The following is a 26,487-nucleotide window of genomic DNA, read 5'->3' as shown; positions in this document are numbered from 1 at the left end:
TACCCTGTCCCTGTGTCCCCACCGTGTCCCCATGTCCCCACACCGTGTCCCCACATCCCCACGCCGTGTCCCCATGCCCCACACCATGTCCCCACGTCCCCACACCGTGTCCCCACGTCCCCACGCCGTGTCCCCACGTCCCCACACCGTGTCCCCATGTCCCCACACCGTGTCCCCATGCCCCACACCATGTCCCCATGCCCCACACCATGTCCCCATGTCCCACACCATGTCCCCATGTCCCCACGCCGTGTCCCCATGTCCCCACGCCGTGTCCCCACATCCCCACGCCGTGTCCCCATGTCCCCACACCGTGTCCCCACATCCCCACGCCGTGTCCCCATGTCCCCACGCCGTGTCCCCATGCCCCACGCCGTGTCCCCACGTCCCCACGCCGTGTCCCCACGTCCCCACGCCGTGTCCCCAGGGCCGTCCCCGCCGCGCTGCCGGCGGTGTCGGTGACGTTGCCGGCGTGTCCCCGCAGGGGACGGGGAGCGGCAGCTGTCGGCCGAGGAGGAGGAGGCGCGGCGCATCGCCGACATGGGCAAACCCGTGCTGGGCGACAACCGGCGCCTCGAGGTGGTCATCGAGGAGTCCTACGACTTCAAGGTGACACCAGGGGGTCCCCGGGGGGTGACGGGGGGGTCCCGGGGGTCGCTGACCCCTCCCCGCTGTCCCCATGTCCCCAGAACACCGTGGACAAGCTGATGAAGAAAACCAACCTGGCCACCGTCATCGGCACCCACTCGTGGCGGGAGCAGTTCCTGGAGGCCATCACCGTCAGCGCAGGTGGCACGGGGACAGGGGTGTCCCCAGGGTGTCCTCGGGGTGTCCCCAGGGTGTCCCCAGGGTGTCCCCAAAGTGTCCCCGGGATATCCCCAGGGTGTCCCCGAGGTGTCCCCAGGGTGTCCCCAGGGTGTTCCCAAGGTGTCCCCAGGGTGTCCCCAGGGTGTCCCCAGGGTGTCCCCAGGGTGTCCCCGAGGTGTCCCCAGGGTGTCCCCAGGGTGTCCCCGAGGTGTCCCCAGGGTGTCCCCAGGGTGTCCCCAGGGTGTCCCCAGGGTGTCCCCGAGGTGTCCCCGAGGTGTCCCCAGGATGTCCCCAGGGTGTCCCCAGGGTGTCCCCAGGGTGTCCCCAGGATGTCCCCAGGGTGTTCCCAGGGTGTCCCCAGGGTGTCCCCAAGGTGTCCCCAAGGTGTCCCGAGGGTGTCCCCAGGGTGTCCCTGAGGTGTCCCCAGGGTGTCCCCAGGGTGTCCCCGGGATGTCCCCTTGGTGTCCCCAGGGTGTCCCCAGGGTGTCCCCAGGGTGTCCCCAGGGTGTTCCCAAGGTGTCCCCAGGGTGTCCCCAGGGTGCCCCCAGGTGTCCCCAGGGTGTCTCTGAGGTGTCCCCAGTGTCCCCAGGTGTCCCCAGTGTCCCCAGGGTGTCCCCAGTGTCCCCTTGCTGTCCCCAGGGTGTCCCCAGGGTGTCCCTGAGGTGTCCCCAGTGTCCCCAAGATGTCCCCAGGGTGTCCCCAGTGTCCCCTTGCTGTCCCCAGTGTCCCCCCCGTGACGCCCCGCTGTCCCCGCGGCAGGTGACGAGGACGATGACGACGAAGGCCGCGAGGAGCGGCTGCCGTCGTGCTTCGATTACGTCATGCACTTCCTGACGGTGTTCTGGAAGGTTCTGTTCGCCTGCGTCCCCCCCACGGCGCTGCTGGGGGGCTGGGCGGCCTTCGGCGTCTCCATCCTCCTCCTCGCGCTCCTCACCGCGCTCATCGGCGACCTGGCCGCGCACTTCGGCTGCACCCTGGGCCTCAAGGACTCGGTCAACGCCGTCGTCTTCGTGGCCCTGGGCACCTCCATCCCCGGTGAGGGACACTGGGGACATTGGGGACACCTTGGGGACATCCTGGGGACATTGGGGACATCCTGGGGACATTGGGGATGGGACAAGGGTCAGCACCCTGGGCCTCAAGGACTCGGTCAACGCCGTCGTCTTCGTGGCCCTGGGCACCTCCATCCCCGGTGAGGGACACTGGGGACACTCTGGGGACACCCTGGGGACATCCTGGGGACATTGGGGATATCCTGGGGACACCTTGGGGACACCCTGAGGACATTGAGGGGACATTGGGGACACTGGGGATGGGACAAGGACTCGGTCAACGCCGTCGTCTTCGTGGCCCTGGGCACCTCCATCCCCGGTGAGGGACACTGGGGACACTCTGGGGACATTGGGGACATTGGGGACATCACAGGGACATCACAGGGACACCCTGGGGACATTGGGACAAGGACTCGGTCAACGCCGTCGTCTTCGTGGCCCTGGGCACCTCCATCCCCGGTGAGGGACACTGGGGACACTGGGGACATTGGGGACACCCTGGGGACATTGGGGACATTGGGGACACCCTGAGGACATTGGGGACACCCTGGGGACACTGGGGACACCCTGGGGACACCCTGGGGACGTTGGGGACACCCTGGGGACATCACAGGGACATCCTGGGGACATTGGGGATGGGACAAGGGTCAGCACCCAAGGACTCCCTGACTCGGCCAACGCCGCCGTCTTTGTCACCTTCAGCATCCCCAAAGTCCCCAATGTCCCCAATGTCCCTCACTGTCCCTCAATGTCCCCAACGTCCCTGATGTCCCCAGTATGGCCAATGGCCTCACTGTCCCTAACGTCCCTGATGTCCCCAATATGGCCAATGTCCCTCAGTGTCCCCAACGTCCCCGATGTCCCCAACATGGCCAATGTCCCTCAGTGTCCCCAACGTCCCCGATGTCCCCAACATGGCCAATGTCCCTCACTGTCCCCAACGTCCCCGATGTCCCCAACATGGCCAATGTCCCTCACTGTCCCCAACGTCCCTGATGTCCCCAATATGGCCAATGTCCCTCACTGTCCCTCAGTGTCCCCAACGTCCCTGATGTCCCCAATATGGCCAATGTCCCTCAGTGTCCCCAACGTCCCCCACCTCTCAAAGCCCCCAATGTCCCCCCAGTGTCCCCTGGTGTCCCCAGCAGTGTCCCCATGCCCCCGGTGTCCCCAGCAGTGTCCCCATACCTGCAGACACCTTCGCCAGCAGTGTCCCCATGACCCCTGATGTCCTCTGATGTCCCCAGCAGTGTCCCCATGCCCCCGATGTCCCCCCAGTGTTCCCCGGTGTCCCCATGTCCACGCAGACACCTTCGCTATCAGTGTCCCCAGCAGTGTCCCCCCAGCGTCCCCAGTGTCCCCATGTCCCCATGAATGTCCCCTGTCCCCTCAGACACCTTCGCCATCAGTGTCCCCATGTCCCCATCAGTGTCCCCATGTCCCCAGTGTCCCCATCATGTCCCCTGTCCCCTCAGACACCTTCGCCAGCCGCGTGGCCCCAGCAGTGTCCCCATGTCCCCATCAGTGTCCCCAGTGTCCCCATCAGTGTTCCCATGTCCCCATCAGTGTCCCCATGCCCCATGATGTCCCCTGATGTCCCCAGTGTCCCCAGTGTCCCATCAGTGTCCCCAGTGTCCCCATGATGTCCCCTGTCCCCTCAGACACCTTCGCCAGCCGCGTGTCCCCATGTCCCATGATGTCCCCTGATGTCCCCTGATGTCCCCAGTGTCCCAGCAGTGTCCCCATGTCCCCATCATGTCCCCTGTCCCCTCAGACACCTTCGCCAGCCGCGTGGCCCCATCAGTGTCCCCATCAGTGTCCCCATGTCCCCATGATGTCCCCTGTCCCCACAGACACCTTCGCCAGCCGCGTGGCCCCATGCCCCATGATGTCCCCATGTCCCCATCAGTGTCCCCAGTGTCCCATCAGTGTCCCCAGTGTCCCCATCATGTCCCCTGTCCCCTCAGACACCTTCGCCAGCCGCGTGGCCCCATCAATGTCCCCATCAGTGTCCCCATGTCCCCATGATGTCCCCTGTCCCCTCAGACACCTTCGCCAGCCGCGTGGCCCCATGATGTCCCCTGATGTCCCCAGTGTCCCCATGTCCCCATGATGTCCCCTGTCCCCTCAGACACCTTCACCAGCCGCGTGGCCCCATGCCCCATGATGTCCCCATGTCCCCAGCAGTGTCCCATCAATGTCCCCTGTCCCCTCAGACACCTTCGCCAGCCGCGTGGCCCCATGTCCCCAGCAGTGTCCCCATGTCCCCATGATGTCCCCTGTCCCCTCAGACACCTTCGCCAGCCGCGTGGCCCCAGCAGTGTCCCATCAGTGTCCCCATGTCCCCATGATGTCCCCTGTCCCCTCAGACACCTTCGCCAGCCGCGTGGCCCCATGTCCCCAGTGTCCCCATGTCCCCATCAGTGTCCCCATGTCCCCATGATGTCCCCTGTCCCCTCAGACACCTTCGCCAGCCGCGTGGCCCCATCAGTGTCCCCATGTCCCCATGATGTCCCCTGTCCCCTCAGACACCTTCGCCAGCCGCGTGGCCCCATCAATGTCCCCATCAGTGTCCCCATGTCCCCATCAGTGTCCCCTGTCCCCTCAGACACCTTCGCCAGCCCCATGTCCCCAGCAGTGTCCCCATCAGTGTCCCCAGTGTCCCCATGATGTCCCCTGTCCCCTCAGACACCTTCGCCAGCCGCGTGGCCCCATGTCCCCAGCAGTGTCCCCATGTCCCCTGATGTCCCCATCAGTGTCCCCAGTGTCCCCATCAGTGTCCCCTGATGTCCCCAGTGTCCCCATGATGTCCCCAGTGTCCCCATGATGTCCCCTGTCCCCTCAGACACCTTCGCCAGCAGTGTCCCCATGCCCCATGATGTCCCCAGTGTCCCATGATGTCCCCATGTCCCCATGATGTCCCCTGTCCCCTCAGACACCTTCGCCAGCCGCGTGGCCCCATGTCCCCAGTGTCCCCATGTCCCCATCAGTGTCCCCAGTGTCCCATGATGTCCCCTGTCCCCTCAGACACCTTCGCCAGCCGCGTGGCCCCAGCAGTGTCCCATCAGTGTCCCCATCAGTGTCCCATGATGTCCCCTGTCCCCTCAGACACCTTCGCCAGCCGCATGGCCCCATGTCCCCATCAGTGTCCCCATGTCCCCATCAGTGTCCCCAGTGTCCCATGATGTCCCCTGTCCCCTCAGACACCTTCGCCAGCCGCGTGGCCCCATGCCCCATGATGTCCCCATGTCCCCATCAGTGTCCCCATGCCCCATCATGTCCCCATGATGTCCCCTGTCCCCTCAGACACCTTCGCCAGCCGCGTGGCCCCATGCCCCATGATGTCCCCAGTGTCCCAGCAGTGTCCCCAGTGTCCCATGATGTCCCCCTGTCCCCACAGACACCTTCGCCAGCCGCGTGGCCCCATCAATGTCCCCATCAGTGTCCCCATGTCCCCATGATGTCCCCTGTCCCCTCAGACACCTTCGCCAGCCGCGTGGCCGCTCTCCAGGACCCCTGCGCCGACGCCTCCATCGGGAACGTCACCGGCTCCAACGCCGTCAACGTCTTCCTGGGGCTGGGGCTGGCCTGGTCGGTGGCCGCCGTGTACTGGGCGGCTCAGGGACGCCCGTTCCGGGTGCCACCGGGCACGCTGGCCTTCCCCGTCACGCTCTTCACCATCTTCGCCTTCCTGGCCATCGCCGTGCTGCTCTGGCGGCGCCGGGCGCCCATCGGGGGCGAGCTGGGGGGGCCCCGCGCCCCCAAAGTGCTGACGGCCGGGCTCTTCCTGCTGCTCTGGCTGCTCTACGTGCTGTTCGCCAGCCTGGAGGCGTATTGTCACATCCAGGGCTTCTGAGGGGACACTAGGGACACTGGGGACACCCCTGGGGCCTGTCATTGTCACATCCAGGGCTTCTGAGGGGACTGGGGACACTGGGGACACCCCTGGAGCCTGTCATTGTCACATCCAGGGCTTCTGAGGGGACACTAGGGACACTGGGGACACCCCTGGGGCCTGTCATTGTCACATCCAGGGCTTCTGAGGGGACTGGGGACACTGGGGACACCCCTGGGGCCTGTCATTGTCACATCCAGGGCTTCTGAGGGGACTGGGGACACTGGGAGGGGACTGGAGCCTGTCATTGTCACATCCAGGGCTTCTGAGGGGACTGGGGACACTGGGGGGACACTGGGGCCTGTCATTGTCACATGCAGGGCTTCTGAGGGGACTGGGGACACTGGGGGGACACTGGGGCCTGTCATTGTCACATCCAGGGCTTCTGAGGGGACTGGGGACACTGGGGGGACACTGGGGGGACACTGGGGACACCCCTGGGGCCTGTCATTGTCACATCCAGGGCTTCTGAGGGGACTGGGGACACTGGGGGGACACTGGGGGGACACTGGGGGGACACTGGGGACACCCCTGGGGCCTGTCATTGTCACATCCAGGGCTTCTGAGGGGACTGGGGACACTGGGGGGACACTGGGGGGACACTGGGGGGACACTGGGGACACCCCTGGGGCCTGTCATTGTCACATCCAGGGCTTCTGAGGGGACTGGGGGGACACTGGGGACACCCCTGATCCCTGTCATTGTCACATCCAGGGGTTCTGAGGGGACTGGGGGGACACTGGGGGGACACTGGGGACACCCCTGGAGCCTGTCATTGTCACATCCAGGGCTTCTGAGGGGACTGGGGACACCCCTGGGGCCTGTCATTGTCACATCCAGGGCTTCTGAGGGGACTGGGGACACTGGGGGGACACTGGGGACACCCCTGGAGCCTGTCATTGTCACATCCAGGGCTTCTGAGGGGACTGGGGACACTGGGAAGACACTGGGGGGACACTGGGGACACCCCTGGGGCCTGTCATTGTCACATCCAGGGCTTCTGAGGGGACTGGGGACACTGGGGACACCCCTGGGGCCTGTCATTGTCACATCCAGGGCTTCTGAGGGGACTGGGGACACTGGGGGGACACTGGGGACACCCCTGGAGCCTGTCATTGTCACATCCAGGGCTTCTGAGGGGACTGGGGACACTGGGGGGACACTGGGGACACCCCTGGAGCCTGTCATTGTCACATCCAGGGCTTCTGAGGGGACTGGGGACACTGGGGGGACACTGGGGGGACACTGGGGGGACACTGGGGGGACACTGGGGACACCCCTGGAGCCTGTCATTGTCACATCCAGGGCTTCTGAGGGGACTGGGGACACTGGGGGGACACTGGGGGACACTGGGGACACCCCTGGGGCCTGTCATTGTCACATCCAGGGCTTCTGAGGGGACTGGGGACACTGGGAGGGACTGGGGGGACACTGGGGACACCCCTGGAGCCTGTCATTGTCACATCCAGGGCTTCTGAGGGGACTGGGGGGACACTGGGGGGACACTGGGGACACCCCTGGGGCCTGTCATTGTCACATCCAGGGCTTCTGAGGGGACGGGGGACACTGGGGGGACACTGGGGACACCCCTGGAGCCTGTCATTGTCACATCCAGGGCTTCTGAGGGGACGGGGGACACTGGGGGGACACTGGGGACACCCCTGGGGCCTGTCATTGTCACATCCAGGGCTTCTGAGGGGACTGGGGACACCCCTGGGGCCTGTCATTGTCACATCCAGGGCTTCTGAGGGGACTGGGGGGACACTGGGGGGACACTGGGGACACCCCTGGAGCCTGTCATTGTCACATCCAGGGCTTCTGAGGGGACTGGGGGGACACTGGGGACACTGGGAGGGCACTGGGAGCACTGGGTGGACACTGGGGGGGCACTGGGGGCACTGGGAGCACTGGGGGGGCACTGGGGGGCACTGGGGGGCACTGGGAGCACTGGGATCAGTGAGGGGTGGGAGGGTCGGGCAGGGTCCCCCCTTCGTTCCCGGCTCACTTTGGGGGTCCCCCCCTTTCCCCCCCCCCCAGGGACCCTTTGACCACCTCAGGGACCCCCAGGACCCCCTAAATTCCCCCCCAGGGACCCCCAAACCCCCCCAGGGACCCCCCAAACCCCCCCGGGGACCCCCCAAACCCATTCAGGGACCCCCAAACCCATTCAGGGACCCCCAAACCCCCCCGGGGACCCCCCCAAACCCATTCAGGGACCCCCAAACCCATTCAGGGACCCCCAAACCCCACCCAGAGACCCCCAAACCCCCCCGGGGACCCCCAAACTCTTTCAGAGACCCCCAAACCCATTCAGGGACCCCCCCCAAACCCCACCCAGAGACCCCCAAACCCCCCTGGGGACCCCCCAAACTCCCCGGGGACCCCCCCCAGGGACCCCCAAACCCCTTCAGAGACCCCCAAACCCCCCCAGGGACCCCCAAACCCCTTCAGGGACCCCCAAACCCCCCCATGGACCCCCCAAACCCCCCCGGGGACCCCCCCCAGGGACCCCCAAACCCCCCCAGGGACCCCCAAACCCCCCCAGGGACCCCCAAACCCCTTCAGGGACCCCCAAACCCCCCCATGGACCCCCAAACCCCTTCAGGGACCCCCCCAGCCCCTCCCCCCCCGGGGGTCGTTTCTTATCTCGTTTTATAAAGCGGGGGGAGGGGCGGGGGGGTGGGGGAGGGGCGCGATGTGGGCGGGGGGGGTGGGGGAGGAGCGTTGGGGGAGGGGCTCCGAGAGCTGCGCCCCCTCCCGGAATAAAACAACAACAACAAAAAAAACCCCAAAACTTTAAAAAAAAAAAAAAAAAACCTTAAAAAAAAAGAAAAAAAAAAAAACAAAACCCCAAACGCGGCTGTGACTGAGTGCGACGCCTCGTGACGTCACGCGCGCGCGGATGACGTCACTACCAGCCCCGCGAGGGAGGGCGGGAAGCGCCGGGGACCCCCCCAAAACACCGCGGGGAGACCCAAAATACCCCCGGGGACCCCCGAAATCACCCGGGGACCCCCAAAACCTCCCGGAGACCCCCAAAAACTCCCCCGGGACCCCCAAAAACTCCCCCGGGACCCCCAAAAACCCCCTCAGGGGCGGGGGTGCCGTAAAGCGCCGCGGAGGTCGCCGCGTTGCCACGGTTACCGCCGCGCGGGACGGCAGTGCCGCACGGAGAGCGGCGTTGTCATGGCGACAGCCCCCCCCCTCACGGTGAGGGTCGCAAAACGCGCCGAGTCCGTTACCACGGCGACGCCGTAAAGCGCGGGGGGCGGCCGTAAGGCCACGTTGCCGTGGTGACGTACAGGGCCTCCCTGGTCGCCTGGGCGACGGCGCGGCGGTGCCGTAAGGCGCACCCCGCGTCGCCCCGGCGACGGCCGCAAAGCGCGCGCGGTTTGGCGGCAGTGTCGCGTTGGCGCGCAGTCATGGCGGTGCCGAACGGGGCCGGGGCCGCGGCCGGGACGGGCCCGGGGTTGGGCCTGGGGGTCCCGGCGGGGACCGGGGGCGGCCTGAGAGCCGCGGCCGGGCTCTACGAGCAGCTCAAGGGCGAGTGGGGCCGCAAGAGCCCCAACCTGGCCAAGTGCGGGGAGGCCCTGGGCAGGCTGAAGGTGAGAGCGGCGGAACCGGCGGCTGAGGGAGGCTGAGGGGGGATTTTGGGGGGTATTTGAGGGGTCTGAGGGGATTTGGGGGGGTTTAAGGGGGATTTGAGGGGTCTGAGGGGGGATTTGGGGGGATTTGAGGGGGGATTTGAGGGGTCTGAGGGGATTTGGGGGGGTTTAAGGGGGATTTGAGGGGTCTGAGGGGGGATTTGGGGGGATTTAAGGGGGGATTTGAGGCGTCTGAGGAAGAATTTGAGGGGTCTGAGGGGGGATTTGGGGGGTCTGGGGGGATTTGGGGGGTCTGGGGGAGGATTTGAGGGGTTTAAGGGAGGATTTGAGGGGGGATTTGGGGGTCTGAGGCGATTTAAGGGGGATTTGAGGGGTCTGAGGGGATTTAAGGGGGATTTAAGGGGGATTTGGGGGGGTCTGGGGGGATTTGGGGGGGTCTGAGGGGGGATTTGGGGGGTCTGGGGGGATTTGGGGGGTCTGGGGGAGGATTTGAGAGGTTTAAGGGAGGATTTGAGGGGGGATTTGGGGGTCTGAGGAGATTTAAGGGGGATTTGAGGGGTCTGAGGGGATTTAAGGGGGATTTAAGGGGGATTTGGGGGGGTCTGGGGGGATTTGGGGGGGTCTGAGGGGGGATTTGGGGGGTCTGAGGGGGGATTTAAGGGGGATTTGGGGATTTAAGGGGGGATTTTGGGTGTCTGAGAGAGGATTCGGGGGGTCTGAGGGGGGATTTGGGGGGATTTGGGGGGTCTGAGTGAGGATTTGGGGTGTCTGAGGGGGGATTTAAGGGGAATTTGGGGGGTCTAAGGGGGGATTTAAGGGGTCTGAGGGAGGATTTGAGGGGTCTGGGGGCGCTGGGGCTGAGGGGACCCCTGGTTTTTGGGGGAATTAAGGGGAAGGGTCTGGGCTGGGGGGGGGGGGATCCCGGATTTTGGGGATTCCCGGGATTTTTGGGGTGTCCCAACCCCCCCCTCTTCTGTCATTTCCTGCCTAAGCCGTAAACATCAATTAACGCCCAGCCATTAATTAACCCCAAACCATTAATTAGCTGGGTGAGACGGGGTTGGGGGGACACCGAGACCCCTCTGGGATCCCCCAAATTCCTCTGGGACCCCCAAAATCCCCCCCAGGTCGCGCTGCTGGACCTGAATTTCCTCCCGACCTCCGGCTCCTCCATGACCAAGCAGCAGCTGATCCTGGCCCGTGAGTGCCCAAAATGTCCCAAAATCCACCCAAAATGCCCCAAAATCCCCTCAAAATCCCCCCAGGATCCCAATTCCTGGAATTCCCGAGGGAACTCCGGGGATTTGGGGCGGGTGGAGCGGAGTGGGCGTTGAATGGTCAAGGAATGGTTCTGAATTCTCACAAAATTCGGCTAAAATTTCACCTGAACCTCCCCAAATCCAACTCAAATCTCTCCAAATCCCACCCAAACATCCCAAAATCCAACCTAAAACTCCCAAAATCCAACCTAAAACTCCCAAAATCCAACATAAAACTCCCAAAATCCAACATAAAACTCCCCAAATCCAACATAAAACTCCCAAATCCAACATAAAACTCCCAAAATCCAACATAAAACTCCCAAAATCCAACATAAAACTCCCAAAATCCAACATAAAACTCCCAAAATCCAACATAAAACTCCCAAAATCCAACATAAAACTCCCCAAATCCAACATAAAACTCCCAAATCCAACATAAAACTCCCCAAATCCAATCTAAACTTCCCAAATCTCCCCCAAACCCCCTCAAATCCCACCCAAACCCCCCCAAACCCTCTGAAATCCCCCAAAATCTCCCCCAAACCCCCCAAAATCCCACCCAAACCCACCCAAATCCCCCCCAAACCCTCTGAAATCCCCCAAAATCTCCCCCAAACCCCGTTCCCAGCCGGAATTCCCATTTTTCCAGGGGATATCCTGGAGATTGGGGCCCAGTGGAGCATCCTGAGGAAGGACATCCCCCTCGAACCCCCCCAAATCCCACCCCAATCCCCCCCAAACCCCCTGAAATCCCCCCAAATCTCCCCCAGACCCCATTCCCAGCCGGAATTCCCATTTTTCCAGGGGATATCCTGGAGATTGGGGCCCAGTGGAGCATCCTGAGGAAGGACATCCCCCTCAAAATCCCCCTCAAACCTCCCCAAATCTCCCTCAAACCCCCCCAAATCCCACCCAAATCCCCCCAAATCTCCCCCAAACCCCCTCAAATCCCCCCCAAATCCCCCCCAAACCCCTTTCCCACCTGGAATTCCCATTTTTCCAGGGGATATCCTGGAGATTGGGGCCCAGTGGAGCATCCTGAGGAAGGACATCCCATCCTTCGAGCGTTACATGGCACAACTCAAATGTTATTACTTCGACTACAAGTGAGTTTGAGGAGGGGGGGGGGGTCCCGAGGGGTCTCCCCCCCCTCTCCGGTGCCGGCAGCGCCCGGAACGTTCCGGAATGTCCGCAGGGAGGAGCTGCCGGAGTCGGCGTCGCGGCACCAGCTGCTGGGGCTGAACCTGCTGTTCCTGCTGTCCCAGAACCGCGTGGCCGAGTTCCACACGGAGCTGGAGCGGCTGCCGGCGCCCGACATCCAGGGGAACCTCTTCATCCGGCACCCCGTGTCCCTGGAGCAGGTCTGGGGGGGTTTGGGGGGGATTTGGGGGAATTTGGGGGGATTTGGGGGGGTTTGGGGCTGGAATTCCGGGAATTTGGGGGGATTTGGGGGGGATTTGGGGGGGATTTGGGGCTGGAGTTCCAGGGGAACCTCTTCATCCGGCACCCCGTGTCCCTGGAGCAGGTCTGGGGGGGTTTGGGGGGGATTCGGGGGGATTTGGGGGGATTTGGGGGAATTTGGGGGGGTTTGGGGCTGGAATTCCGGGAATTTGGGGGGATTTGGGGGGGATTCGGGGGGATTTGGGGCTGGAGTTCCAGGGGAACCTCTTCATCCGGCACCCCGTGTCCCTGGAGCAGGTCTGGGGGGATTTCGGGGGGATTTCAGGGGGATTTGGGGGGGATTTGGGGGAATTTGGGGGGATTTGGGGGGATTTGGGGGGGATTTGGGGGGATTTGGGGGGATTTGGGGCTGGAATTCAGGGGGATTTGGGGGATTTGGGGCCGGAATTCCAGGAATTCGGGGGGATTTGGGTGGAATTCAGGGGGATTTGGGGCCAGAATTCCAGGAATTCGGGGGGATTTGGGTGGAATTCAGGGGGATTTGGGGCTGGAATTCCGTGCTGGAATCTGGGGCTGGAATCCCTACGGAATATTGGAGACTTCTGATCCTTTTTGGGGTGTTTTACCCCATTTTTGGGGTGTTTTTTTTCTATTTCTGGTTGTTTTATCCCATTTTTGGGGTGTTTTTTCCCATTTCTGGTTGTTTTATCCCATTTTTGGGGTGTTTTATCCCGTTTTTGGGGTGTTTTATCCCGTTTTTGGGGTGTTTTTTCCCATTTCTGGTTGTTTTATCCCGTTTTTGGGGTGTTTTTTCCCATTTTTGCCTGCAGTACCTGATGGAGGGCAGCTACAACAAAGTTTTCCTGGCCAAGGGCAACATCCCAGCAGAGAGCTACACCTTCTTCATCGACATCCTGCTGGACACCATCAGGTTGGAGACCCCAAAAACCCCCAAAATCTCCCCAAAAACCCCCAAAATCCCCCCAAAATATCCCAAATTCCCCCCAAAATATCCCCAAATCCCCCCAAAATCTCCCCAAAACCACCCTGGGTAAAGTTCCACCTTCTTCATCGACATCCTGCTGGACACCATCAGGTTGGAGACCCCAAAAACCCCCAAAATCTCCCCAAAATTTCCCCAAAATATCCCCAAATCCCCCCAAAATCTCCCCAAATCCCCCAAAATATCCCCAAATCCCCCCAAAATCTCCCCAAATCCCCCCAAAATCTCCCCAAAATATCCTCAAATCCCCCCAAAATCTCCCAAAATCCCCCACAAATCCCCCCAAAATCTCCCCAAATCCCCCCAAAATCTCCCCAAATCCCCCAAAATCTTCCCAAATCCCCCCAAAATCCCCCCAAATCCCCCCAAATCTTCCCAAATCCCCCCAAATCCACCCAAAATATCCTCAAATCCCCCCAAAATCCCCCCAAAATCCCCCCAAAATCTCCCCAAAATCCCCCAAAATCCCCCCAAAATCTCCCCAAATCCCCCCAAAATCTCCTCAAATCCCCCCAAAATCTTCCCAAATCCCCCCAAAATCTCCCCAAATCCCCCCAAAGTCTCTCAGAACCCCTGAAAATCCCCTTGAATGCCCCCCAAAGCTGCCGAGGTCCCCTCTGAGCCCCCCAAACCCTCCCCCCACGCCAGGGATGAGATCGCCGGCTGCATCGAGGCCGCCTACGAGCGGATCCTGTTCCCCGAGGCCGCGCGGATCCTGTTCTTCAGCTCCCCCCGCAAGATGAGCGACTACGCCAAGAAGGTACGAGCCCCCAAACCGCCCCCAAACAGCCCGGAACGCTGAAAAACCGACCTGAAATAGCCCGAAATCACCCTGAAATAGCCCAAAACCGACCTGAAATAGCCCGAAACCAGCCTGAAATAGCGCAAAACCGACCTGAAATGTCCCAAAATCAGCCTGAAATACCCCAAAATCACCCTGAAATACCCCAAACCAGCCTGAAATATCCCAAAATCAGCCTGAAATAGCCCAAAACCGCTCTGAAATACCAAAAAACCGCCCTGAAATACCCCGAAACCAGCCTGAAATAGCCCAAAATCACCCTGAAATACCACAAAATCACACTGAAATAACCCAAACCAGCCTGAAATATCCCAAAATCACCCTGAAATACCCCAAACCAACCTGAAATACCCCAAAATCACCCTGAAATACCCCGAAACCAACCTGAAATACCCCAAACCACCCTGAAATAGCCCGAAACCAACCTGAAATACCCCAAAATCACCCTGAAATACCCCGAAACCGCCCTGAAATACCCCAAAATCAGCCTGAAATAGCCCGAAACCAGGCTGAAATAGCCCAAAACCGCCCTGAAATACCCCAAACCAAGCTGAAATACCCCAAACCAACCTGAAATACCCCAAAATCACCCTGAAATACTCCAAACCACCCTGAAACCGCCCTGAAATACCCCAAAACCAACCTGAAATGTCCCAAAACCACCCCAAACCACCCTGAAATACCCCAAAACCAACCTGAAATACCCCAAAACACCCTTAAAACCCCAAAACACCCTTAAAACCCCAAAACCAACTTGAAATACTCCAAAACCAACCTGAAATACCCCAAAACACCCTTAAAACCCCAAAATCAGCCTGAAATACCCCAAAACACCCTTAAAACCCCGTACCTTTCCCAAATCCCCCAATATCGACCCCAAACACCCCAAAAATCTTTTCCAAACCTTCCCCAAACCCCCCCAGTATCACTTCCAGACCCCCTTTAATCCTCTCCAATCCCCCCAAATCCCCTTTCACCCCCTCCAATCCCCCCCAAATCCCCTCCAAACCCCCTCCAATCCCCCCCAAATCCCCTTTCACCCGCTCCAATCCCCCCCAAATCCCCCCCAAACCCCCCAAAATCCACCCTGAGCCACCTTTAACCCCCTCCAAATCCCTCACAAAGCCTCTTTAACCCTTCCAAACCCCCCAAATCCCCTTTCACCCGCTCCAATCCCCCCAAATCCCCTTTCACCCGCTCCAATCCCCCCCAAATCCCCCCCAAACCCCCCAAAATCCACCCTGAGCCACCTTTAACCCCCTCCAAATACCCCCAAACCCCCTTTAACCCTTTCAATCCCCTCAAATCCCCTTTAACCCCCTCCAATCCCCCTTTAACCCCCTCCAAATCCCCCCAGACCCCCTTTAACCCCCTCCAAATACCCTCAAATCCCCTTTAACCCACTCCAAATCCCCCCAAATCCCCTTTAACCCACTCCAAATTCCCCCAAACCCCCTTTAACCCCCCAAACCCCCTTTAACCCCCTCCAATCTCCCTTTAGCCCCCCCAAATCCCCTTTAACCTTCTCCAATCTCCCCCAAATCCCCTTTAATCCACTCCAAATTCCCCCAAACCCCCTTTAACCCCCCCCAAACCCCCTCCAAATCCCTTCAAACCCCCTTTTAACCCCCTCCAAACCCCCTTTATCCCCCCCAAATCCCCTTTAACCCACTCCAATCTACCTTTAACCCCTCCAAATCCCCCCCAAACCCCCTCAAATCTCCCTTTATCCCCCCCAAATCCCCTTTAACCCACTCCAAACCCCCTTTAACCCCCTCCAATCCCCCCAAAATCCCCTCCAATCCCCCCAAAATCCACCCTAAGCCACCTTTAACCCCTTCCAATCCCCCCCAAACTCCTTTAACCCCCCCAAACCCCCTTTAACCCCCTCCAATCCCCCTTTAACCCTTCCAATCCCCCTTTAACCCCCTCCAAATCCCCTTTAACCCCCTCCAATCCCCCTTTCACCCCTCCAAATCCCCTTTAACCCCCTCCAAATCCCCTTTAACCCCCTCCAATCCCCCTTTAACCCTTCCAATCCCCCTTTCACCCCTCCAAATCCCCTTTAACCCCCTCCAATCCCCCTTTAACCCTTCCAATCCCCCTTTAACCCTTCCAATCCCCCTTTCACCCCTCCAAATCCCCTTTAACCCCCTCCAAATCCCCTCCAAACCCCTTTTAACCCCTTTTTTCCCCTCTCCCAGCGGGGCTGGGTGCTGGGCCCCTCCAACTATTACAGTTTTGGGGGGCGGCAGCAGAAGGCCGAGGACCCCCCGATCCCCTCCACGGAATTGGCCACGCAGGTGATCGAGTACGCCCGGCAGCTGGAGATGATCGTTTGAGGGCCCAGGAGCAGAAAATTCCTTTTATTTCCTCCCAATTCCCGTTTTTTCCGCCTTTTCTCCGCCTCTTTTCCCGCCTGCCGGCGCGGGTTTTTTTTTTGGTTTTTATTTTTGGAGGGGGTTGAACTGCTCGAAGATGATTTTCCCTCCCCTGCCCCCCTCAACATTGAGACCCCCAAAATCCCCCCAAAACCCAATTAATTGTCCTTACTTCCCTTATTTTATTGAGTTTTTGGGGGCGTGTCAAGGGCTTTGAAGTATTCATTTGAGAGCAGTTATGTATTTAAATGTGTTTTTTGAGGGGGTCTTGATACACGAGGGTCTCTCTGAAACTCTCGGGACCCCCAAAATCTTCATTTATTCCCATTTTCGTTGCATTTTTGGGGGGAGTCTTGATGTGGGGACCCCAAAACCCTCTCGGATCCCCCCAGACTCCCAAATCCCCCATTTAACTCACATTTTCCTGCAGTTTTGGGAGGTTTAACAGTTTCAAAGGTTCTTTTTGGTGTGTGGGGATTTAGAGACCCCCGCCCCCTCGCACCGCCTTTTTGGGCAGAATCGGGGGGGGGGGCTGAGCCCCCCTCCCCATAAAAATGGACCCCAAAATGTTTCAATAAAGTGCTGGAGCCGGAGTAAGGCGGTTTGGGAGGGTTTCGGGGTCGTTTTGGGTCATTTTGGAGCCATTTTGGGGCCGTTTCGTTCCTGAGGGGACTCACGGACCCCCGAATTGGGAAGGGGGCGGCTCCGACTCCCTCATGGGGAAGCCCCGCCCATTCTGTCTTCTGATTGGCTGAGCTTTCCCGCGCCGCGTGCTGATTGGCCGAGGAACAGCCATAACCTAGAAGCGCGCATGAAAGGGCTGAGATGATTGGCTGGCAGTGGCAGGAATGAGAGAAGTGCGGTGATTGGTTGGAGTCGCGGGGCCGCGTGGGTAATGAGTGTGCGAGGGGGCGGGGTTAAAATGACGTGAGGAGGGCGGGACGGGCGGGAGGAGGAAGGCCCAGTTCTCCCAGTGCCCTCCCAGTTACCCCCAGTGCCCTCCCAGTTGGTCCTGCGGTGCCCAAGCGCGCCGGCCAATTCCCAGCGATAACGTACAAATCGACCAATCAGAGTGCGGCGCCGCGGGAGTGGGCGTTGATTGGCGTGCGGCTCAGCCAATGAGCGAGCGGCGTGCTCTGTGGGCCAGACCAAAGGCCGGGGATGCTCGAGTCGAGCCAATCGTGCCTGGATGATGTCGATCGACGTCGCGCCGCAGCAATGGAGGGGGCGCCGCTGCCGAAGGGCGCTGTGGGAAGAGGGAGGTGGGATCTGAGCGTAGCACAAGGCGAAGGGGTAGAGCTTTGCCCTGACGGGCAACGGGTCCTCCAATCAGCGCGGTGGGCGGGCGGACCGTTTCGCGAGGCTACCAATGGTATTCCGAGGCGAACGCTGATTGACAGCGCAGCGGGCCAATAGGCGCTGGACGTTTTCCGTGACTGGGCAAATCACAGCGGCTCCTGGCGTCGCGGGTGCGGCGGGAACGGCGTCAGCCAATGGGATGCACTGTTCGCCTTGATTGACGCGTGGGCGGGCCAATGGGGGGCGTGTCGTGGGCGGGACGGCGGAGCGGGGCGCCATGTCGCGGCGGCGGTGGCGCGGCCCTCAGGGCGCCGAGGGCGGCGGACGCGGAACCGACATGGGGAAGATGGCGGCGGGCGGCGGCGGCGGCGGCTCGGGCCGATATTACGGCGGAGGTAGCGGCGGAGAAGGCGGGAGGGCTCCTAAGCGCCTGAAAACCGATAGCGCGGAGCCGCCGCCTCACGGGCCCGGTGGGCCGGGGGGCGCGGGCGGCGGAGCCGGAGCGGGAGGATCGGTGAGAGCGGGGGGAAAGCGGGGAAGGGGTTTCATGTGGGGAGGGGGTGTAGAACGCTCTGAGCGGGATAAACGTGGCGGCAGAGGCTGAGAGCGGTGAAACATCTCCCGTGAGGGGGGAAAGTGAGGGGAAAGAGGGGTCTGAGGGGGCAAACATGGCGGGTAGGGCTGAGGGGACGGAGGGGACCCTCATGAGAAGAAAATGGCGGGAAGAAGACGCTGAGGGGAGGAAGAGATTTCTCTGAGGGGACAGATGTGGGGAGAGGGGTTCTGAGGGGGGCAAATACAGCGGGAAGGGCTGAGGGGGGTAAAATATTTTCTTTGAGGGGGGATTATTTAGGGAGATTGCTGCGGGCGGCAAATATCGAGGAGCGCGGATGTTTATTGAACTTTCAGGGGGTTGTTAAATCTTAAGGGGTGTAAGGGAGGCCCGCGGGGTTTTGGGGTGTCCACAAGGCCTCGGTGTCCCCTCAGGAGAATTACGAGGACCCCCACAAAACGCCGGCGTCGCCCGTGGTTCACATCCGCGGCCTCATCGATGGCATCGTGGAGGCCGATCTGGTGGAGGCGCTGCAGGAGTTCGGGCCCATCAGGTGGGGACACCGAGGGGACACCGAGGGGACACTGGGGACGGTGTGCTGGGCACTCCGGGGTGACGCCGGGGTGACTCAGGGGACACTGAGGGGACATTGGGGACACCGGGGATACCGAGGGGACACCGGGGACCGCGTGCTGGGCACTCCGGGGTGACACCGGGGACACCGAGGGGACACTGAGGGGACACCGGGGACCGCGTGCTGGGCACTCCGGGGTGACACCGGGGACACTGAGAGGACACTGGGGACACCGAGGGGACACTGGGGACAGTGTGCTGGGCACTCCGGGGTGACACCGGGGACACTCTGGGGACACTGAGGGGACACTGGGGACAGTGTGCTGGACACTCCAGGGTGACACCGGGGACACTGAGAGGACACTGGGGACACCGAGAGGACACCGGGGACAGCGTGCTGGGCACTCCAGCGTGACACTGGGGGCGCTCTGGGGACACTGAGGGGACACCGGGCACAGCGTGCTGGGCACTCCAGGGTGACACCGGGGACATTGAGGGGACACCGGGGACAGCGTGCTGGGCACTCCAGCGTGACACTGGGGGCGCTCTGGGGACACCGAGGGGACACCGGGGACAGCGTGCTGGGCGCTCTGGGTGGCACGGGGGTGACACCGGGGACACTCTGGGGACACTGGTGGCTGTGGGCTCGCTATGGTGACGTTGTGGTGGCACTGGGGGGACGCTGCACGGGGCTGGTGACGCCACGGTGACGGTGATCCCGTGACAGCGGTGACAGTGCTGTGTCCCCTGTCCCAGTTTTGTGGCGGTGACACGTGGGGGAGGTGACACCACGGCGACAAAGTCCGTGTCACAGCTCTGTGGGGATGTCAGGGGTTGGCGACACTGTAGTGTGGGGACATCCCAGTGACAATGACCTTGTCCCAGCTCTGTGGTGGTGGCATCAGGGGTTGGGGACACTGTAGTTTGGGGACAGCCTAGTGACAATGTCCCTGTTCCAGTTACGTAGTGGTGATGTCAGGGCTTGGGGACACTGGGCTGGGGACATCTCAGTGACAATGTCCCTGTTCCAGTTCTGTGGTGACATCAGGGTTTGGGGACACTGTGGGTTGGGGACACCACGGGTTGGGGACGTCCCAGTGACAACATCCCTGTCCTAGCTACGTGGTGATGATGTCAGGGCTTGGGGACACCCTGGGCTGGGGACACCATGGGCTGGGGACAACCGTGGGCTGGGGACACCGTGGGCTGGGGACACCATAGGTTGGGGACATCCTGGTGACAACGTTCCTGTCCCAGCTCTGTGGTGATGTCAGGGGTTGGGGACACCATGGGTTGGGGACATCCCAGTGACAACGTCCCTGTCCCAGCTCTGTGGTGATGTCAGGGGTTGGGGACACCATGGGTAGGGGACACCGCGGGTTGGGGACGCCATAGGTTGGGGACATCCCAGTGACAACGTCCCTGTCCCAGTTACGTGGTGGTGACATCAGGGGTTGGGGACACCATGGGTTGGGGACACCATGGGTTGGGGACATCCCGGTGACAACGTCCCTGTCCCAGTTACGTGGTGGTGACATCAGGGCTTGGGGACACCATGGGTTGGGGGCACCATGGGCTGGGGACACCATGGGTTGGGGACATCCCGGTGACAACGTCCCTGTCCCAGTTACGTGGTGATGTCAGGGCTTGGGGACACCATGGGTTGGGGACATCCCGGTGACAACGTCCCTGTCCCAGTTACGTGGTGGTGACAGGGGTTGGGGACACCATGGGTTGGGGACACCATGGGTTGGGGACATCCCGGTGACAACGTCCCTGTCCCAGTTACGTGGTGGTGACATCAGGGGTTGGGGACACCATGGGTTGGGGACATCCCGGTGACAACGTCCCTGTCCCAGTTACGTGGTGGTGACATCAGGGGTTGGGGACACCATGGGTTGGGGACATCCCGGTGACAACGTCCCTGTCCCAGTTACGTGGTGGTGACATCAGGGGTTGGGGACACCATGGGTTGGGGACACCGCGGGTTGGGGACGCCATAGGTTGGGGACATCCCAGTGACAACGTCCCTGTCCCAGTTACGTGGTGGTGACATCAGGGGTTGGGGACACCATGGGTTGGGGACACCATGGGTTGGGGACATCCCGGTGACAACGTCCCTGTCCCAGTTACGTGGTGATGTTAGGGGTTGGGGACACCATGGGCTGGGGACATCCCAGTGACAACGTCCCTGTCCCAGTTACGTGGTGGTGACAGGGGTTGGGGACACCATGGGTTGGGGACATCCCGGTGACAACGTCCCTGTCCCAGTTACGTGGTGGTGATGCCAAAGAAGCGTCAGGCGCTGGTGGAGTTCGAGGACATCCTGGGCGCCTGTAACGCCGTCAACTACGCCGCCGACAACCAGATCTACTTCGCCGGTCACCCGGCCTTCGTCAACTACTCCACCAGCCAGAAGATCTCGCGGCCCGGCGACAGCGACGACGCGCGCGGCGTCAACAACGTGCTGCTCTTCACCATCCTCAACCCCATCTACTCCATCACCACGGTGAGCAGGGCTGGGGGCTGTGTGGGGTGTGGGGTGGGGGTTATTGGGGTCACCAACAACGTGCTGCTCTTCACCATCCTCAACCCCATCTACTCCATCACCACGGTGAGCAGGGCTGGGGGCTTCGTGGGGTGTGGGGTGGGGGTTTTTGGGGTGTGGGGTGTGGTTTATTGGGGTTTATTGGGGTTTATTGGGGTTTATTGGGGTTTATTTGGGGTTTGGGGTCACCAACAACGTGCTGCTCTTCACCATCCTCAACCCCATCTACTCCATCACCACGGTGAGCAGGGCTGGGGGCTGTGTGGGGTGGGGGTTATTGGGGTCACCAACAACGTGCTGCTCTTCACCATCCTCAACCCCATCTACTCCATCACCACGGTGAGCAGGGCTGGGGGCTTCGTGGGGTTTGGGGTGGGGGTTATTGGGGTTTGGGGTGTGGTTAATTTGGGTTTGGGGTGTGGTTTATTGGGGTTTATTGGGGTTTATTGGGGTTTGGGGTCACCAACAACGTGCTGCTCTTCACCATCCTCAACCCCATCTACTCCATCACCACGGTGAGCAGGGCTGGGGGCTTCGTGGGGTTTGGGGTGGGGGTTATTGGGGTGTGGGGTGGGGGTTATTGGGGTGTGGGGTGTGGTTTATTGGGGTTTATTGGGGTTTATTGGGGTTTGGGGTCACCAACAACGTGCTGCTCTTCACCATCCTCAACCCCATCTACTCCATCACCACGGTGAGCAGGGCTGGGGGCTTCATGGGGCGTGGGGTGGGGGTTATTGGGGTTTATTGGGGTTTATTGGGGTTTGGGGTCACCAACAACGTGCTGCTCTTCACCATCCTCAACCCCATCTACTCCATCACCACGGTGGGTGGAAGTTGGGGGTTTTTGGGGTCTTGGGCTGTATTTTTGGGGTCCCAGGTGGGAGTTTGGGGTCCTGGGTTGTATTTTTGGCATCCCAGGTGTGTTTTTGGGGTCCTGGGCTGTACTTTTGGCATCCCAGGTGTGTTTTTGGGGTCCCAGGTGGGTTTTTGGGGTCCTGGGCTGTATTTTTGGTGTCCTGGGCTGTACTTTTGGTGTCCTGGGCTGTATTTTTGGGGTCCCAGGTGGGTTTTTGGCGTCCTGGGCTGTACTTTTGGTGTCTTGGGCTGTACTTTTGGCATCCCAGGTGTGTTTTTGGGGTCCCAGGTGTATTTTTGGTGTCCTGGGCTGTACTTTTGACATCCCAGGTGGATTTTTGGTGTCCTGGGCTGTATTTTTGGTGTCCTGGGCTGTACTTTTGGTGTCCCAGGTGGATTTTTGGTGTCCTGGGCTGTACTTTTGTTGTCCCTGGCTGTATTTTTGGCGTCCTGGGCTGTACTTTTGGCATCCCAGGTGTGTTTTTGGGGTCCCAGGTGTATTTTTGGTGTCCTGGGCTGTACTTTTGGGGTCCCAGGTGGATTTTTGGTGTCCTGGGCTGTACTTTGGTGTCCCAGGTGTGTTTTTGGTGTCCCAGGTGGATTTTTGGTGTCCTGGGCTGTACTTTTGTTGTCCCTGGCTGTATTTTTGGCGTCCTGGGCTGTACTTTTGGCATCCCAGGTGTGTTTTTGGGGTCCCAGGTGTATTTTTGGTGTCCTGGGCTGTACTTTTGGGGTCCCAGGTGGATTTTTGGTGTCCTGGGCTGTACTTTGGTGTCCCAGGTGTGTTTTTGGTGTCCCAGGTGGATTTTTGGTGTCCTGGGCTGTACTTTTGGTGTCCTGGGCTGTATTTTTGGTGTCCTGGGCTGTACTTTTGGTGTCCCAGGTGTATTTTTGGCGTCCTGGGCTGTACTTTTGGCATCCCAAGTGTGTTTTTGGCATCCCAGATGTGTTTTTGGTGTTCTGGGCTGTACTTTTGGCGTCCCTGGCTGTATTTTTGGTTTCCTGGGCTGTACTTTTGGCATCCCAAGTGTGTTTTTGGCATCCCAGGTGGATTTTTGGTGTCCTGGGCTGTACTTTTGGTGTCCCAGGTGGATTTTTGGTGTCCTGGGCTGTACTTTTGGTGTCCCAGGTGGATTTTTGGTGTCCCAGGTGTATTTTTGGTGTCCTGGGCTGTACTTTTGGTGTCCTGGGCTGTACTTTTGGTGTCCCAGGTGTATTTTTGGCATCCCAGGTGTGTTTTTGGGGTCCTGGGCTGTATTTTTGGCATCCCAGGTGTATTTTTGGTGTCCTGGGCTGTACTTTTGGCATCCCAAGTGTGTTTTTGGCATCCCAGGTGTGTTTTGGGGCACCCCTGACCCCCTCATTTCCCGCAGGACGTGCTCTACACCATCTGCAACCCCTGCGGGCCCGTGCAGAGAATCGTCATCTTCCGCAAGAACGGCGTCCAGGCCATGGTGGAATATCCAGAAATTCGGGAACCCCAAAACCGGGGGAGGAGGAGGAGGAGGAGGAGGAGGAGGAGGAGGAGGAGGAGGGGGGGGATCCCCAAAATCCCGGTGCCCCCAAATTCCCGCCGGGATCGGCGCTCGGGACCCTCCTGGAGGGATTTGGGGGGGCTCAGGTGGCCTCAGCTGGCTCAGAGCGAGGCTGTTCCCATGAATTTGGGGAATTTCGGGGATTTTGGGAATTTCGGGAATTTTGGGAATTTCGGGAATTTTGGGGATTTTGGGGATTTGGGGAATTTGGGGAATTTCGGGAATTTTGGGGATTTTGGGGATTTGGGGAATTTGGGGAATTTTGGGGATTTGGGGAATTTTCGGGAATTTTGGGGATTTGGGGAATTTCTGGGATTTTGGGAATTTTGGGAATTTCGGGAATTTTGGGAATTTTGGGAATTTCTGGGATTTGGGGAATTTTGGGGATTTTGGGATTTGGGGGAATTTGGGAATTTTGGGGATTTTGGGGAATTTGGGGAATTTTGGGGATTTTGGGAATTTTGGGGATTTTGGGAATTTGGGGAATTTGGGGAATTTCTGGGATTTTCAGGAATTTTGGGGATTTTGGGGATTTCGGGAATTTCGGGAATTTTGGGAATTTGGGGAATTTCGGGGATTTTCAGGAATTTTGGGGAATTTTGGGGATTTCGGGAATTTTGGGGATTTCGGGAATTTGGGGGATTTCAGGAATTTGGGGGATTTTGGGGATTTCGGGAATTTCGGGAATTTGGGGAATTTCAGGAATTGGGGGAATTTCAGGAATTTGGGGAATTTCAGGAATTTGGGGAATTTCGGGAATTTGGGGAATTTCAGGAATTGGGGGAATTTGGGGAATTTCGGGGAATTTTGGGGATTTGGGGAATTTTGGGAATTTCGGGAATTTCAGGAATTTCAGGAATTTGGGGAATTTCGGGAATTTCAGGAATTTCGGGAATTTCAGGAATTTTAGGAATTTCAGGAATTTGGGGAATTTTGGGGATTTGGGGAATTTCAGGAATTTGGGGAATTTTGGGAATTTGGGGAATTTTGGGGATTTGGGGAATTTCGGGAATTTTGGGGATTTCGGGAATTTGGGGAATTTTGGGAATTTGGGGAATTTCGGGAATTTGGGGAATTTCAGGAATTGGGGGAATTTGGGGAATTTCGGGGAATTTTGGGGATTTGGGGAATTTTGGGAATTTCGGGAATTTCAGGAATTTCAGGAATTTTGGGAATTTCGGGAATTTTGGGAATTTTGGGAATTTTGGGGATTTCGGGAATTTTGGGGATTTTGGGGATTTCGGGAATTTTGGGAATTTTTGGGATTTGAAGGATTTTGGGAATTTGGGGAATTTGGGAATTTTGGGAATTTCAGGAATTTGGGGAATTTCGGGAATTTGAGGAATTGGGGGAATTTCAGGGATTTCAGGGAATTTTGGGAATTCAGGAATTTCGTGAATTTTGGGGATTTTGGGGAATTTCGTGAATTTGGGGAATTTTGGGGAATTTCAGGAATTTCAGGAGTTTCAGGAATTTCAGGAATTTCGTGAATTTTGGGGATGTTCGGGAATTTCGTGAATTTTGGGAATTTCGTGAATTTTGGGAATTTCGGGAATTCAGGAATTTTGGGGATTTTGGGGAATTTCGTGAATTTTGGGAATTTCGGGAATTTGTGAATTTGGGGAATTTTGGGGATTTTGGGAATTCCGTGTTTCCCTTGACGGGCGGGAACGTTCGACTCGGTGCAGAGCGCCCAGCGCGCCAAGGCCTCGCTCAACGGCGCCGACATCTACTCAGGGTGCTGCACCCTCAAGATCGAGTACGCCAAGGTGAGAGCACCTGGGGACACCTGGGGACACATGGGGGACAGCTGGGGGACAGCTGGGGGACAGCTGGGACACCTGGGGGACAGCTGGGGACACCTGGGGACACCTGGGGACAGCTGGGACACCTGGGGGACAGCTGGGACACCTGGGGACAGCTGGGGACACCTGGGAACACCTGGGGACACCTGGGGGACAGCTGGGACACCTGGGGACAGCTGGGGACACCTGGGGACACCTGGGGGACAGCGGGGGGACAGCTGGGAACACCTGGGGACACCTGGGGACACCTGGGGGACACCTGGGGGACACCTGGGGGACACCTGGGGGACAGCTGGGACACCTGGGGACACCTGGGGACACCTGGGGGGACAGCTGGGAACATTTGGGGACACCTGGGGACAGCTGGGGGACAGCTGGGGACACCTGGGGACATCTGGGGGACATCTGGGGACATCTGGGGAGACATCTGGGACACCTGGGACACACCCGGGGACATCTGGGACACACCTGGGGACATCTGGGGGACAGCTGGGGACACCTGGGGGACAGCTGGGACACCTGGGGACACCTGGGGGACATCTGGGGACATCTGGGGAGACATCTGGGACACCTGGGACACACCTGGGGACATCTGGGGACACCTGGGGGACACCTGGGGACACCTGGGGACACCTGGGGGACATCTGGGGACATCTGGGGAGACATCTGGGACACCTGGGGACACCTGGGGGGACAGCTGGGACACCTGGGGACATCTGGGACACACCTGGGGGGGCAGCTGGGACATCTGGGGACAGCTGGGACACCTGGGGGACATCTGGGGGACACCTGGGGACATCTGGGGGGACATCTGAGACACACCTGGGGACACCTGGGGGACAGCTGGGAACACCTGGGGACACACCTGGGGCACCTGGGCACACCTGGGGATAGGTGGGACACCTGGGGACACACCTGGGGGTACCTGGGCACAACTGGGGGGACATCTGGGGACACCTGGAGACACATCTGGGGGAACATCTGGGACACCTGGGCACACCTGGGAACACCTGGGACAGCTTGAGGACACACCTGGGGGAACAATTGGGGACATCTGGAGATAGCCTGGACACTTGGGGACACATTTGGGGCACCTGGGACACCTGGGTGG

General features: G+C 59.8%; 3 protein-coding genes and 1 long non-coding RNA gene across 8 annotated transcripts in view; 3 read left to right on the top strand and 1 right to left on the bottom strand.

Annotated features, from left to right (window-relative positions):
- Positions 1-6,048, top strand: part of SLC8A2 (solute carrier family 8 member A2) — a 15,694-nt gene extending 9,646 nt beyond the window's left edge. The window contains exons 5-8 of one of the 4 annotated variants that reach the window (XM_086871920.1): positions 485-609; positions 690-789; positions 1,567-1,842; positions 5,339-6,048. In XM_086871920.1, coding sequence (XP_086728046.1) covers positions 485-609; positions 690-789; positions 1,567-1,842; positions 5,339-5,715 — 878 coding nt within the window. In that variant the 3' untranslated portion in view covers positions 5,716-6,048. The other 3 variants (XM_086871917.1, XM_086871918.1, XM_086871919.1) reach the window with 3 other exon arrangements.
- A 3,094-nt stretch (positions 6,049-9,142) lies between these two features.
- On the top strand, positions 9,143-16,801 carry PSMD8 (proteasome 26S subunit, non-ATPase 8). Its single transcript, XM_086872090.1, has 7 exons — positions 9,143-9,359; positions 10,487-10,559; positions 11,625-11,727; positions 11,817-11,982; positions 12,853-12,953; positions 13,674-13,785; positions 16,032-16,801. Exons 1-7 carry the CDS (start codon positions 9,177-9,179, stop codon positions 16,167-16,169), a joined length of 876 nt encoding a protein of 291 aa, XP_086728216.1. The 5' UTR covers positions 9,143-9,176; the 3' UTR covers positions 16,170-16,801.
- Positions 12,250-16,151, bottom strand: LOC147647415 (uncharacterized). The gene is made up of 3 exons (XR_015281587.1): positions 16,065-16,151; positions 12,856-12,936; positions 12,250-12,321 (listed from the first exon to the last, which is right to left on the bottom strand). It is a non-coding gene; the product is annotated as an uncharacterized LOC147647415 (long non-coding RNA).
- Positions 16,802-17,773: 972 nt separating the features above from the next.
- The window catches only part of HNRNPL (heterogeneous nuclear ribonucleoprotein L), a 35,137-nt gene continuing 26,423 nt past the window's right edge, over positions 17,774-26,487 (top strand). For both annotated transcript variants that reach the window (XM_086871910.1, XM_086871909.1), the window contains exons 1-5: positions 17,774-18,021; positions 18,495-18,613; positions 20,905-21,142; positions 23,410-23,495; positions 25,244-25,340. In XM_086871910.1, coding sequence (XP_086728036.1) covers positions 17,785-18,021; positions 18,495-18,613; positions 20,905-21,142; positions 23,410-23,495; positions 25,244-25,340 — 777 coding nt within the window. In that variant the 5' untranslated portion in view covers positions 17,774-17,784. The remainder of the gene's footprint in view (positions 18,022-18,494; positions 18,614-20,904; positions 21,143-23,409; positions 23,496-25,243; positions 25,341-26,487) is intronic.

The sequence above is a fragment of the Cyanistes caeruleus genome, chromosome 38 (assembly GCF_971803275.1).
Source record: "Cyanistes caeruleus chromosome 38, bCyaCae1.hap1.1, whole genome shotgun sequence".
In the NCBI taxonomy this organism is placed as follows: domain Eukaryota; kingdom Metazoa; phylum Chordata; class Aves; order Passeriformes; family Paridae; genus Cyanistes; species Cyanistes caeruleus.
This window is presented reverse-complemented; position numbering and strand designations above follow the sequence as displayed.

What these genes read in the sequence shown, in the direction of transcription:
- PSMD8 (XM_086872090.1), top strand. Translation starts at nt 9,177, where the DNA reads ATGGCGGTGCCGAACGGGGCCGGGGCCGCGGCCGGGACGGGCCCGGGG. An exon ending in AGGCCCTGGGCAGGCTGAAG is followed by an intron (nt 9,360 to 10,486) that starts GTGAGAGCGGCG and finishes AATCCCCCCCAG; the next exon opens with GTCGCGCTGCTGGACCTGAA. An exon ending in ACCCCGTGTCCCTGGAGCAG is followed by an intron (nt 11,983 to 12,852) that starts GTCTGGGGGGGT and finishes TTTTGCCTGCAG; the next exon opens with TACCTGATGGAGGGCAGCTA.